Source organism: Oncorhynchus clarkii, chromosome 23 (assembly GCF_045791955.1).
Source record: "Oncorhynchus clarkii lewisi isolate Uvic-CL-2024 chromosome 23, UVic_Ocla_1.0, whole genome shotgun sequence".
In the NCBI taxonomy this organism is placed as follows: domain Eukaryota; kingdom Metazoa; phylum Chordata; class Actinopteri; order Salmoniformes; family Salmonidae; genus Oncorhynchus; species Oncorhynchus clarkii.
In genome coordinates this window covers 33214443-33226656 of record NC_092169.1, presented here as the reverse complement: position 1 = coordinate 33226656, position 12214 = coordinate 33214443, and the positions used below count along the sequence as shown (strand labels likewise).

Genomic DNA, 12214 nt, shown 5'->3' with positions numbered 1-12214 from the left:
TCAATCATATTATGGAAATTATCCATCAACAACCTCAAGATGTTACAGCTGCTGCCTACACTAATTTGGGTGTGAAATCCGTCCCTGCTCTTTCCTTCAATGCCCACGTTAGTCACGTCTGTAAAACGTCATTATTTCACCTGAATAACACCTCCCGCATAAGACCCTCTCTCACCACATCTGACGCAGAAAAACTCATCCATGCAATCATTTTATCCGGAATTGATTATGGAAACGAAGTTCTTGGGACCGCAGATTTATTTCATAAACTAGAGCCCAGCTAAAACATTGCCGCAAGTTTTCTAGCACAAACAAAAAAACGTCTGCGAACATTGTTCCTCAAGTAATTTACTGTAAAAATCTCCTCCTCGTTTACAATGCCCTAAATGGCATCGGACCCACCTACCTGTTAGACATTCTCTACCCCTATGAACCTCCATGCCCAGGCTCTGCACAATGAGGGGTACATTTTTGTCGTTGCCCCAGACACCTAATTCAACTTGTCAAATAATCATCAAGCTCTCAATGAGTTGAATTAATTATTTTACCTTTATTTATCTAGGCAAGTCAGTGAAGAACAAATTCTTATTTTCAATGACTGCCTTGTTCAGGGGCAGAACGACAAATCTGTACCTTGTCAGCTCGGGGATTCGAACTTGCAACCTTTCAATTAACCCAAGGCTCTAACCACTAGGCTACCCTGCTGCCCCGAATCAGGTGAATTTGTCTGGGGCTACAACAAAAATGTGTGCTGTTGGGGGTACTAGAGGACTGGAGTTGGGAAACTGATATAGGGTGCGGCAGGGTAGCCTAGTGGTTGGAGTGTTGGACTAGTAACCGGAAGGTTGCAAGTTCAAATCCACGAACTGACAAAGTACAAATCTGTCGTTCTCCCCTGAACAGGCAGTTAACCCACTGTCATTGAAAATAAGTATTTGTTCTTAACTGACTTACCTAGTTAAATAAAGGTAAAAAAAAATACAACATTTGGATGTTGCTGGAGCATGTGCCATCCACACAGTCTGACCATCCCCCCATCTCTTCTCTCAATCCTTGCCAACTGCCACCCAGTGCTGTTCAGCAACACTGCTGCCCATCTGCGGGGCAAAACACTGGTCTGGTCTGCTCTGGCTACGTCCCCAGTCAGTCAATTCCCATCCCAAATGGCACCCTATTCCCAATGTTTGACACTACTTTTGACCAGGACCCTTTCGTTTTGTTCCAAATGCCACCCTATTTCCTATATAGTGCACTACTTTTGGCCAGGGCCCATAGGATCTCTCCCAAATTGCACCCTATTCCCTATATAGTGCTTTTGGGATGCAGACACACTGCTTTTGCTTTTCACACATTCAAAGAAGTGATGGTGCTGATGAATGAGGGTAAATACCAGACATACGAATTGTGTTCTTTCTTTGAAAATATAACTCTCGTATGATGAGCCCAAATTTTCCAACGACATATGTTCTTCTAGCAGCTCTGATCTAATTGAACTCTGTATATGTATAAATGAAGAACATTAGAAGTTGGTAGAATTCAGACTTGGGTATCGCACACCCCAAGGGAGAAACAGGGGACCTTAACCAGTTAGTTGTTGAGACAGAGACAATGACACATCCGTAACATTTAAACTACTGTTCTTACACTTTAAAATGAAGTAAATCACGGTAGAAGTGTGGTTAACAGTTTTCCTTCTCGCGGTAAACTACGCAGCATTCCTCATTCTCATTACTTAATCATGGCTCCATTTTGTTTAAGTCCAAAATCACATCTTATTCTCTATTTAGGGCACTACTTTTGACCAGTAGTGCACGAAATAGAGAATAGGGTGCCATTTGTCACGCATTCTTTGTGTTTGGGTTTTGCCATCTGTCAAGTTGAGAAGCAAATGAACCAGCTGCTACGGAGTGTGATCTCTGCCAATCAGAAATGTGGTCCTTTTCAAAGCGCATCTGTGTGAAACCTTAAAACGCTGATGAAAAAAGTGTCTCAAAGTTGTTAATAACATTTTGGCTAGAGCCTGTTTTCACCTAGATGCCCCTGATTAACATAAACGCATAAACCAAGCATCATTAAATGGATCTACAGCCCTTTGCATAAGAGGTGTTTGAATAGGATCACTCTTCACATTTAATGAGCCCAGAAATTAAAGGGAAATATATGCAAACAGGTTGAGTTCTGTACTATTATTTATACACAATATGAAAATGGCATATTGCATAATGTGTTTTTGTATTTAAATTTTTCAGTTTCACAGTTATATGGGACATAGGCACATTTTGACCTCAGTCTAGGATAATAGTATGGTTATAGGCTACAGTTTGTATATACTACTGTTAAAGGAGCAATGTAGTACTGGCTCATAACCTATTCCCTATATAGTGCACTACTTTTGACCAGAACCTTATTAGGGAGGCAAAAATAAATGGATAAAGGGGTTTAAGAAAAATAGTCCCTGGTCAAAAGTAGTACATCATCTAGGGAATAGGGTGCCATTTGGCACATATCCCAATTTCTCTCAATCCCCATTATCCACTACTTGTGCCCCCTCCATGCCTGGAGGGAGGAAGGGACAGTCTGGGGCCTCTCGGTGATCCTTGTCTCCCCTATCCAACACCCGGCAACAGCACAGCTGGGTGTGGGAGGGGGGGGGGATCAGCCAGCTGGGTGCAGGATCAGCCTAATTTCCAGGGCTCTCTAATGATCACCATGAAGAGGCACCTCTAATCCCATAATTGAGAGAAACGACCTCCATCAGCCGTGGAGCCATCATCCCAAATGGCACCTCAGTCCTTATATAGTGCACTACTCTTGACCAGGGCCCATAGGGAGACCATAGGGCTCTGGTCAAAAGTAGTGAACTATGTAGGAAATAGGGTGCCAATTTGGACGTATTTATAGAGATCCGGGAGTCTGGGAGAATCCAGTTAGAACCCTGCGAGCCCCTTGGAGATTACCCAGCTCTCTGGTCTGTACTAGGACACCCAAGTTTGGGGCTGGATCTGGCCTGCCCTGGACCCCGTTTTGCTAATGATGGAGGTTTAGCTGTTTTCCCATCATGTTTTACAATACAGAAGTCAGGACCAAAAATAATTAGCTTGCTGCAAACACATCTACATTCAGCAAACAAAAGAAAAGTACATTTTTCAGGACCCTGTCTTCAAAGATAATTTGTAAATATCCAAATAACTTCACAGATCTTCCTTGTAAAGGGTTTAAACACTGTTTCCCATGCTTGTTCAATGAACCATAAACAATTAATGAACATGCACCTGCTGAACGGTCGTTAAGACACTAACAGCTTACAGACAGTAGGCAATTAAGGTCACAGTTATGAAAACTTAGGACACTGAAGAGGCCTTTCTACTGACTCTGAAAAACACCAAAAGAAAGATGCCTAGGTCCCTGCTCATCTGTGTGAACGTGCCTTAGGCATGCTGCAAAAAGGCATGAGGACTGCAGATGTGGCCAGGGCAATACATTGCAATTTCCGTACTGTGAAATGCCTAAGACAGCGCTACAGGGAGACAGGATGGACAGCTGATCATCCTCGCAGTGGCAGACCACGTGTACAACACCTGCACAGGATCAGTACATCTGAACATCAAACCTGCGGGACAGGTACAGGATGGCAACAACAACTGCCCGAGTTATACTGGGAACGCACAATCGCTCCATCAGTGCTCAGACTGTCCACAATAGGCTGAGAGAGGCTGGATTGAGGGCTTGTAGGCCTGTTGTAGCAGGTCCTCACCAGACATCACCGGCAAGAACATCGCCTATGGGCACAAACCCACAATCGCTGGACCAGACAGGACTGGCAAAAAGTGCTCTTCACGGTTTCACCAGGGGTGATGGTTGGATTTGCATTTATCATCGAAGGAATTAGCGTTACCCCGAGGCCTGTACTCTGGAGCGGGATCGATTTGGTGGTGGAGGGTCCGTCATGGTCTGGGGCAGTGTGTTACAGCATCATCGGACTGAGCTTGTTGTCATTGCAGGCAATCTCAACGCTGTGCATTACAGGGAAGACATCCTCCTCCTTCATGTGGTACCTGACATGACCCTCCAGCATGACAATGCCATCAGCCATACTGCTCGTTCTGTGCGTGATTTCCTGCAAGACAGGAATGTCAGTGTTCTGCCATGGCCAGCGAAGAGCCCGGATCTCAATCCCATTGAGCACGTCTGGGACCTGTTGGATCGGAGGGTGAGGGATAGGGCCATTCCCCCCCAGAAATGTCCGGGAACTTGCAGGTGCCTTAGTGGAAGAGTGGGGTAAATCTCACAGCAAGAACTGGAAAATCTGGTGCAGTCCATGAGGAGGAGATGCACGGCAGTACTTAATGCAGCCACACCAGATACTGACTGTTACTTTTGATTTTGACCCCCCTTTGTTTCAAGGACACATTATTCAATTTCTGTTAGTCACATGTCTGTGGAACTTGTTCAGTTTATGTCTTAATTGTTTAATCTTGTTCATACAAATATTTACACGTTAAGTTTGCTGAAAATAAACGCAGTTGACAGTGAGAGGACGTTTCTTTTTTTGCTGAGTTTATAATCATCCATCGAAAAGTGGTTAGAATGGGTGAAAGATCTACACCGCCTGTTACAATAACAACAGTCATTATCTTTAGTAGCCAGTAGGATGCAGAAAATGATTAGCTTGCTGCAACCACACCTTCAACCATTCATCAAAAAGTGGTTGGAATGGATGAAAGATATACACAACTTGGTATTATGGTAACAGTCAAACTCTTTGTGCATTTGTTACTTTACTTATTACATTCAAGATGACAAGGCATTGGACATGTGGGGTGAAGGCATTGTATGAACTCAAGGAACATTTGACAAAGTCTCAGACCACCCACGCCTGTTGTTTTAATGAACAATATTGTGCGTCATGGCAAAACGAACTTGGCAACATACCATTGTATTCAGTAAACATTTAAGAAAATAATAATAATATCAAACTCCACATTTCGGACAGTACTTTATTGATGGTAGGGCCCTGAGTTTTTCTAGACCACGTATTATTGACCTGGTGAGGAAAAACCCCTGGTCCTTAGTATTAGACATCGTAACCTTTTAATAGCAAAGCCAAAACAATGAGTTAAATGAGAGTTAATATTTACTGGTTTTGAACTGACAGATGGTGCATAGAAAGTGAGTGTTGTTTAGAAAGTTGCTTAAAAAGTAATCTACTGAAGCAAATTGAATCACTGATGATCAATAATCTCACAGCAAGTTACAACACATAGCGACAATGTTGTTGACCGGTTATATCCATGGAATTATTGTAAACCTTAAACAAACTTTACACACACAACTTTGAGGCACATACATACACACAGCTTTATGCAGGTGTTTGTAAGGTAAGGAAAATACATTTGTGGTTGGGGGATAATGGTTGGGTACATCAAGGGAAGTCAGGTTTCTCAGGGAAGGTACATCCTGCTCGTCTGATAATGACATTGGCTGCATAGTGGCCAGCACGGATACACTCCTCCAACGGCCTCTCCTGGACCAGCTCTGACAGGAAGCCTGGGAGGAGAGAGGTGTGAAGCAAGGGTCAGGGGTCAGTAAAAGACTATAGCAGAGAAGAAAAGTTTATTAAAGTGTCACTCCTCAATATAACATTTGACAGAATGGTTTGAATTACAGGGGGGTGGAGAGAGCTGGGCACCACTATAAGACAATCAGAACTCCCCTGGAGATGTATCAAAGGAATAGAACATGGGAATATAATTGATTAATTGGGCATCTATGTACAGTGCCTTGCGAAAGTATTCGGCCCCCTTGAACTTTGCGAGCTTTTGCCACATTTCAGGCTTCAAACATAAAGATATAAAACTGTATTTTTTTGTGAAGAATCAACAACAAGTGGGACACAATCATGAAGTGGAACGACATTTATTGGATATTTCAAACTTTTTTAACAAATCAAAAACTGAAAAATTGGGCGTGCAAAATTATTCAGCCCCCTTAAGTTAATACTTTGTAGCGCCACCTTTTGCTGCGATTACAGCTGTAAGTCGCTTGGGGTATGTCTCTATCAGTTTTGCACATCGAGAGACTGACATTTTTTCCCATTCCTCCTTGCAAAACAACTCGAGCTCAGTGAGGTTGGATGGAGAGCATTTGTGAACAGCAGTTTTCAGTTCTTTCCACAGATTCTCGATTGGATTCAGGTCTGGACTTTGACTTGGCCATTCTAACACCTGGATATGTTTATTTTTGAACCATTCCATTGTAGATTTTGCTTTATGTTTTGGATCATTGTCTTGTTGGAAGACAAATCTCCGTCCCAGTCTCAGGTCTTTTGCAGACTCCATCAGGTTTTCTTCCAGAATGGTCCTGTATTTGGCTCCATCCATCTTCCCATCAATTTTAACCATCTTCCCTGTCCCTGCTGAAGAAAAGCAGGCCCAAACCATGATGCTGCCACCACCATGTTTGACAGTGGGGATGGTGTGTTGCTTTTACGCCAAACATAACGTTTTGCATTGTTGCCAAAAAGTTCAATTTTGGTTTCATCTGACCAGAGCACCTTCTTCCACGTTTGGTGTGTCTCCCAGGTGGCTTGTGGCAAACTTTAAACGACACTTTTTATGGATATCTTTATGAAATGGCTTTCTTCTTGCCACTCTTCCATAAAGGCCAAATTTGTGCAATATACGACTGATTGTTGTCCTATGGACAAAGTCTCCCACCTCAGCTGTAGATCTCTGCAGTTCATCCAGAGTGATCATGGGCCTCTTGGCTGCATCTCTGATCAGTCTTCTCCTTGTATGAGCTGAAAGTTTAGAGGGACGGCCAGGTCTTGGTAGATTTGCAGTGGTCTGATACTCCTTCCATTTCAATATTATCACTTGCACAGTGCTCCTTGGGATGTTTAAAGCTTGGGAAATCTTTTTGTATCCAAATCCGGCTTTAAACTTCTTCACAACAGTATCTCGGACCTGCCTGGTGTGTTCCTTGTTCTTCATGATGCTCTCTGCGCTTTTGACGGACCTCTGAGACTATCACAGTGCAGGTGCATTTATACGGAGACTTGATTACACACAGGTGGATTGTATTTATCATCATTAGTCATTTAGGTCAACATTGGATCATTCAGACATCCTCACTGAACTTCTGGAGAGAGTTTGCTGCACTGAAAGTAAAGGGGCTGAATAATTTTGCACGCCCAATTTTTCAGTTTTTGATTTGTTAAAAAAGTTTGAAATATCCAATAAATGTTGTTCCACTTCATGATTGTGTCCCACTTGTTGTTGATTCTTCGCAAAGTTCAAGGGGGCCGAATACTTTCGCAAGGCACTGTATATGCTGTGGAGAGGATAATTGGCAGAAACAAGAGAGAAACCAGGGAGGAGACAGACTAGTGTACTGCACCTCCCACAAAGGCATCTCCTGCTCCGTTAGTGTCCACAATGTCGTTCTGGTCAATGTCCAGGACAGAAAACATGGTCACCTTCTCACCTGGGGGGGGGGGGTAGAGATAGAGAGAAGAAATGAGGCATATCATTTAGATAATTATTATGATCTATATCAGGGTTTCCCAAACTCAGTCCTGCCCTAGCACTACACAGCTGATTCAAATAGCCAACTCTTCTTCAAGCTTTGATTATTTCAATAAACTGTGAAGTGCTAGCGAAAAAACCAACCAGGGACGATTTTGGGAAACCCTGACCTATATGACCCTGGGTCAAAGATCAAAGAATACCATGCTTCCAAATGTCATACACACTGTGATCAGTCAGCTGAGCGTGATTTCACAATACAATAAAAATGCATAGTGTTGACATACCTCTACACTTTCAACTCAGTATCATATCAAGATGGATAAGGGTTCTAGGCCATGAAAGAACAAGTTAAGGTTTCACTTTGAAATCCATTAAATGAGTACTGTACAGGATTAGGATCTTAATTTGATCACCCTGTTTGCGAAGACATTTCCTGCAATACAGGAAATGTAAACTTGTAGTATATTTGAGATTTAAAAAGTCTTCTGAAGTTTGTAATTTCCACTGTGAAATTTGAGACCTGATTGTCCCTTACGAAAAATGTATCAACCCCTACAAAAATCTCCATTAATTATAATCCTGTTGCGGCAGGATTATTTTCCTGCTGTAGCAATCTGGGTCAAATTAAGATCCTACATCTGTATATTATCTTCAGTGGGATGTATTGCTTCAATTATCAGTAGCACATGTACTTCAAAAGAAACTTCAAGTAAAAAAAACGAAACTGGCAGGGAGAAAAAAAAGAAGAAAATCTACCAGACAACAAAGTATTGAGGTATAGAATGACATTAGATCAGCAACTTATGTCGGTACAATCCAAACCACACACAGGGTCTTCAAACAAGGCAAGGTCTGTGTCCGAAATGACACCATATTTAGTACACTCCTTTTGACCAGAGCTCTATCAAAAAGTAGTGTATCGGAAGTAGGGTGCCATTTGGGATGCAACCAAGGGCTCTGGTGCCGACATGAACCTTCAAACAGGTGTGGGAGACAAAAGACTGACGTTTGGATGAAAGGAACATGAGGAGGCTGACAGTGTTCTTATTGGGTCGGAAAGATCTAGGAATTTGGGGTTTAAAGCCACAATCTGCAATTTGTTTTCAATGGGTATATGCACCAAGTTTACAAAACATTAGGAACACCTTCCTCTACACGGTGTCAAACGCGTTCCACAGGGATGCTGGCCCATGTTGACTCCAATGCTTCCCACAGTTGTGTCAAGTATTCTTTGGGTGGTGGACCACTCTTGACACACACAGGAAACTGTTGAGCATCAAAACCCAGCAGCTTTGCAGTTCTTGACACAAACCGGTGCGCCTGGCACCTCCTACTATACCCCGTTCAAAGGCACTTAAATATTTTGTCTTGCCCATACACCCTTGACACATTCCATGTCTCAATTGTCTTAAGGCTTAAAAATCATTCTTTAACCTGTCTCCTCCCCTTCATCTACACGGATTGAAGTAGATTTAACAAGTGACATCAATAAGGGATCATAGCTTTCAGCTTGATTCACCTGGTCATTCTGGTCATTCTATGTCATGGAAAGTGCACGTGTTCCTAAAGTTTTGTACACTCAGCTATCACTATTGCCATACATAGCTATAATTCTGCAGATTGCACCTTTAAAGAGACAAGAAAAGAGCTAACAATAATCATAATGTAACGTGACGAGGCCCACTGCAAATAGAACAGTTCACGGATTCACTTTCTAGTTGCAAAACATGGCAACCCCGCCTCATCAATTTAAAAAAACTCCTAAACATCCTCAGAGTCCAGTGTCATACATGAATAAGACTCAAAGTAATTATCTTGAATTCCATAGCATATTATGCATATACTGTAGGCATTTCAAACAAATCAAGCCACCATGTGAAAATAAAATAAATAAATTGTCAGAAATAGTTTCACAAATGCTGGCTGGTGTTATGACCTGACCTGATGTCAGTAAGGTTTTAACCATAGAATGTTCTAACACACCTTGATTAATGAAGCCTATGTGGCACAGTGACCAGTCGGTCACATTGATATGACCAACTATTTGGGGCGGCAGGTAGCCTACTGGTTAGAACGTAAAAAAAAACTATCAGCACATAGGCATCTCAGTCCTTTCAAGGAAGCAGCTGATTACTTTGGTTACTTTGATAATAAATCACAATAAAACCGAGATCCTTTTATGATCAGGTAATTAGCGCCATAACGACATTGCTTAATTCATGTTGCAAATGAAGCATGTGGACCCTTCCTCCTCCCTATTGAAAATGATTAACCACACACACATCTTAACATATACATTGTGCTTATAATAAATCACAATTTGTCAATTATTCAACAGTTAACAGATTACAATTATCAATTGTGAGATGTGTGTGTGTATTTAAAGAGGAGGAATTAATTAAAAACACATACACAAGACATTGTCTGTGTCCCAAATGGCACCCTATTCCGCCAATAGTGCATCTTTTTATTTTATTTTTTATAATGCACTACCAATAGGGCTCTGGTCAAAACTTTAAAGGCAATAGGCTGCCATTTGGGATGCAGGCATAGTCTTGTGTTGGTGTTTTTAATTAAAACCTCTCTTTATAATAGAAGAATAGAATCTAGTATAATTATTGAGCATTGATTCCAAACACGATTATTATTACTGCAGACGTTCAGTTTAATAGCCCTGAGGGTGTTACAGGTTTTAGTTTTTCCATTTGTTTTGAGGTTGGACTTTTAGCACATATAGCAGGTTAACATGTAGGGCACACCAATTGGTATCACCTCGTTAGTCAGTATGTGTTACCCCTGTGCTGGTTGCCAACTCGTTAGTGGGAAGGCGTTTCACCTGTGCTGGCCCAGGTGCTATATATAAGTGGCTGGCCCAGTGCTCCACTGATCTTGAGAGAAGGAGGGTCCCGATTTGATTTCTAGAAAAAAAACATTCCTTGGTCTGATCTTCCATTATTGTTTTGCATCACCTTCTTGGTTTGCTTCCTGTCTTTAAGTTTGGTGTTGGTTTTCATTTTGTTTGCCTCTTCTTGGGCAAATTTAGTGGGTGTTTTTTTTAGTTTCCAGTTGTTGTTGCTAGTCAACTTTCAGTGGACACCCCTATGAGTCTTTCTGAACCCCTCCAAAAAAATACCCTTCTGTTTGAGTGACATTTTTGGTTTTCCTGTTGGGAAACAGAACTGTGAGTCAGGGTTTAATTCTGGAGAGGGAGCCTGAAAACGGCTACCACGGGAGTTAGTGACGAAAAATAACAATACAGGACACTTTCGAGGCTCTGTAATTGGAATGAGTACACTTTAAATCCTTTAACGAGGATCCATTGGAGGGCAATAAAATGCAGAAGGTAAATATGTTTACACAGTTTCAAACAAAAGGTTATTTCCTCATAAAGGTTTTCAGAGTGGGCGGCAGAGGAGGAAGAGAAACCAACCATCTGAGACGTAACCAGCTGGAAAATGAAGTGGCTAGTTGATTATAAAGCTGAACTGTAATGGCAATTACATATAACATATAAGGCCTACCTAAACTAAGAAAAACACCACAACCACATATTATTTCATTTAACCAGGTAAGGCATTGAGATGCCATAACCTACTGTATTCAGACCCCTTTACTTTACCCCTTATTCTAAAATGGAGTAAATTGTTTTTCCATCCCAAGCTACACACACAATACCCCATAATGACAAAGCAAAAACAGGTTTTGAAATGTTTGCAAAAACTATAAAAAGTACATAAATATTCAGACCCTTAATTCAGTACTTTGTTGAAGCACCGTTTGGCAGCGATTACAGCCTTGAGACTTCTTGGGTATGATGCTACAAGCTTGGCACACCTGTATTTGGAGAGTTTATCCCATTCTTCTCTGCAGATCCTCTTAAGCTCGGTCAGGTTGGATGGGGAGCTTCGCTGCACAGCTATTTTCAGGTCTCCAGAGATGTTCGATCGGGTTCAAGTCCTTGCTCTCAAGGACATTGAGACTTGCCCCGAAGCCACTCCTGCGTTGTCTTGGCTGTGTGCTTAGGGTAGTTGTCCTAGTGGAAGGTGAACCTTCGCCCCAGTCTGAGGTTGTGAGCATACTAGAGCAGGTTTTCATCAAGGACCTCTGTACTTAGCTCCATTCATCATTCCCTCTATCCTGACTAGTCTCCCAGACCCTGACGCTGAAAAACATCTCCACAGCATGATGCTGCCACCACCATGCTTCACCGTAGGGATGGTGCCAGGTTTCCTCCAGACGTGATGCTTGACATTCAGTCCAAAGAGTTTCAATCTTGGTTTCATCAGACCAGAGAATCTTGTTTCTCATGATCAGGGACTTTAGGTGTCTTTTGGCAAACTCCAAGTGGGCTGTCATGTGCATTTTACTGAGGAGTGGCTTCTGTCTGCCCACTCTACCATAAAGGCCTGATTGGTGGAGTGCTGCAGAGATGGTTATCCTTCTGGAAGATTCTCCCATCTCCACAGAGGAACTCTAAAGCTCTATCAGAATGACCATCGGGTTCTTGGTCACCTCCCTGACCAAGGCCCTTCTTCCCTGATTACTCAGTTTGGCCAGGTGGCCAGCTCTAGGAAGAGTCTTGGCGGTTCCAAACTTCGACCATTTAAGAATGGAGGTCACTTTGTTCTTGGGGACCTTAAACACTGCATACATTTTTGGTACCCTTCCCCAGGTCTGTGCCTCGA

At 42.3% G+C, this 12214-nt stretch overlaps 1 protein-coding gene across 3 annotated transcripts in view; it reads right to left on the bottom strand.

Annotated features, from left to right (window-relative positions):
• Window positions 1–4854: 4854 nt before the first annotated feature.
• LOC139381546 (adenosine kinase-like) overlaps window positions 4855–12214 on the bottom strand; it is a 285897-nt gene continuing 278537 nt past the window's right edge. For all 3 annotated transcript variants that reach the window (XM_071125174.1, XM_071125172.1, XM_071125173.1), the window contains exons 10-11: window positions 7399–7485; window positions 4855–5547 (exon numbers count right to left, since the gene is read on the bottom strand). In XM_071125174.1, the coding sequence (XP_070981275.1) occupies window positions 5423–5547; window positions 7399–7485 (212 nt within the window). In that variant the 3' untranslated portion in view covers window positions 4855–5422. The remainder of the gene's footprint in view (window positions 5548–7398; window positions 7486–12214) is intronic.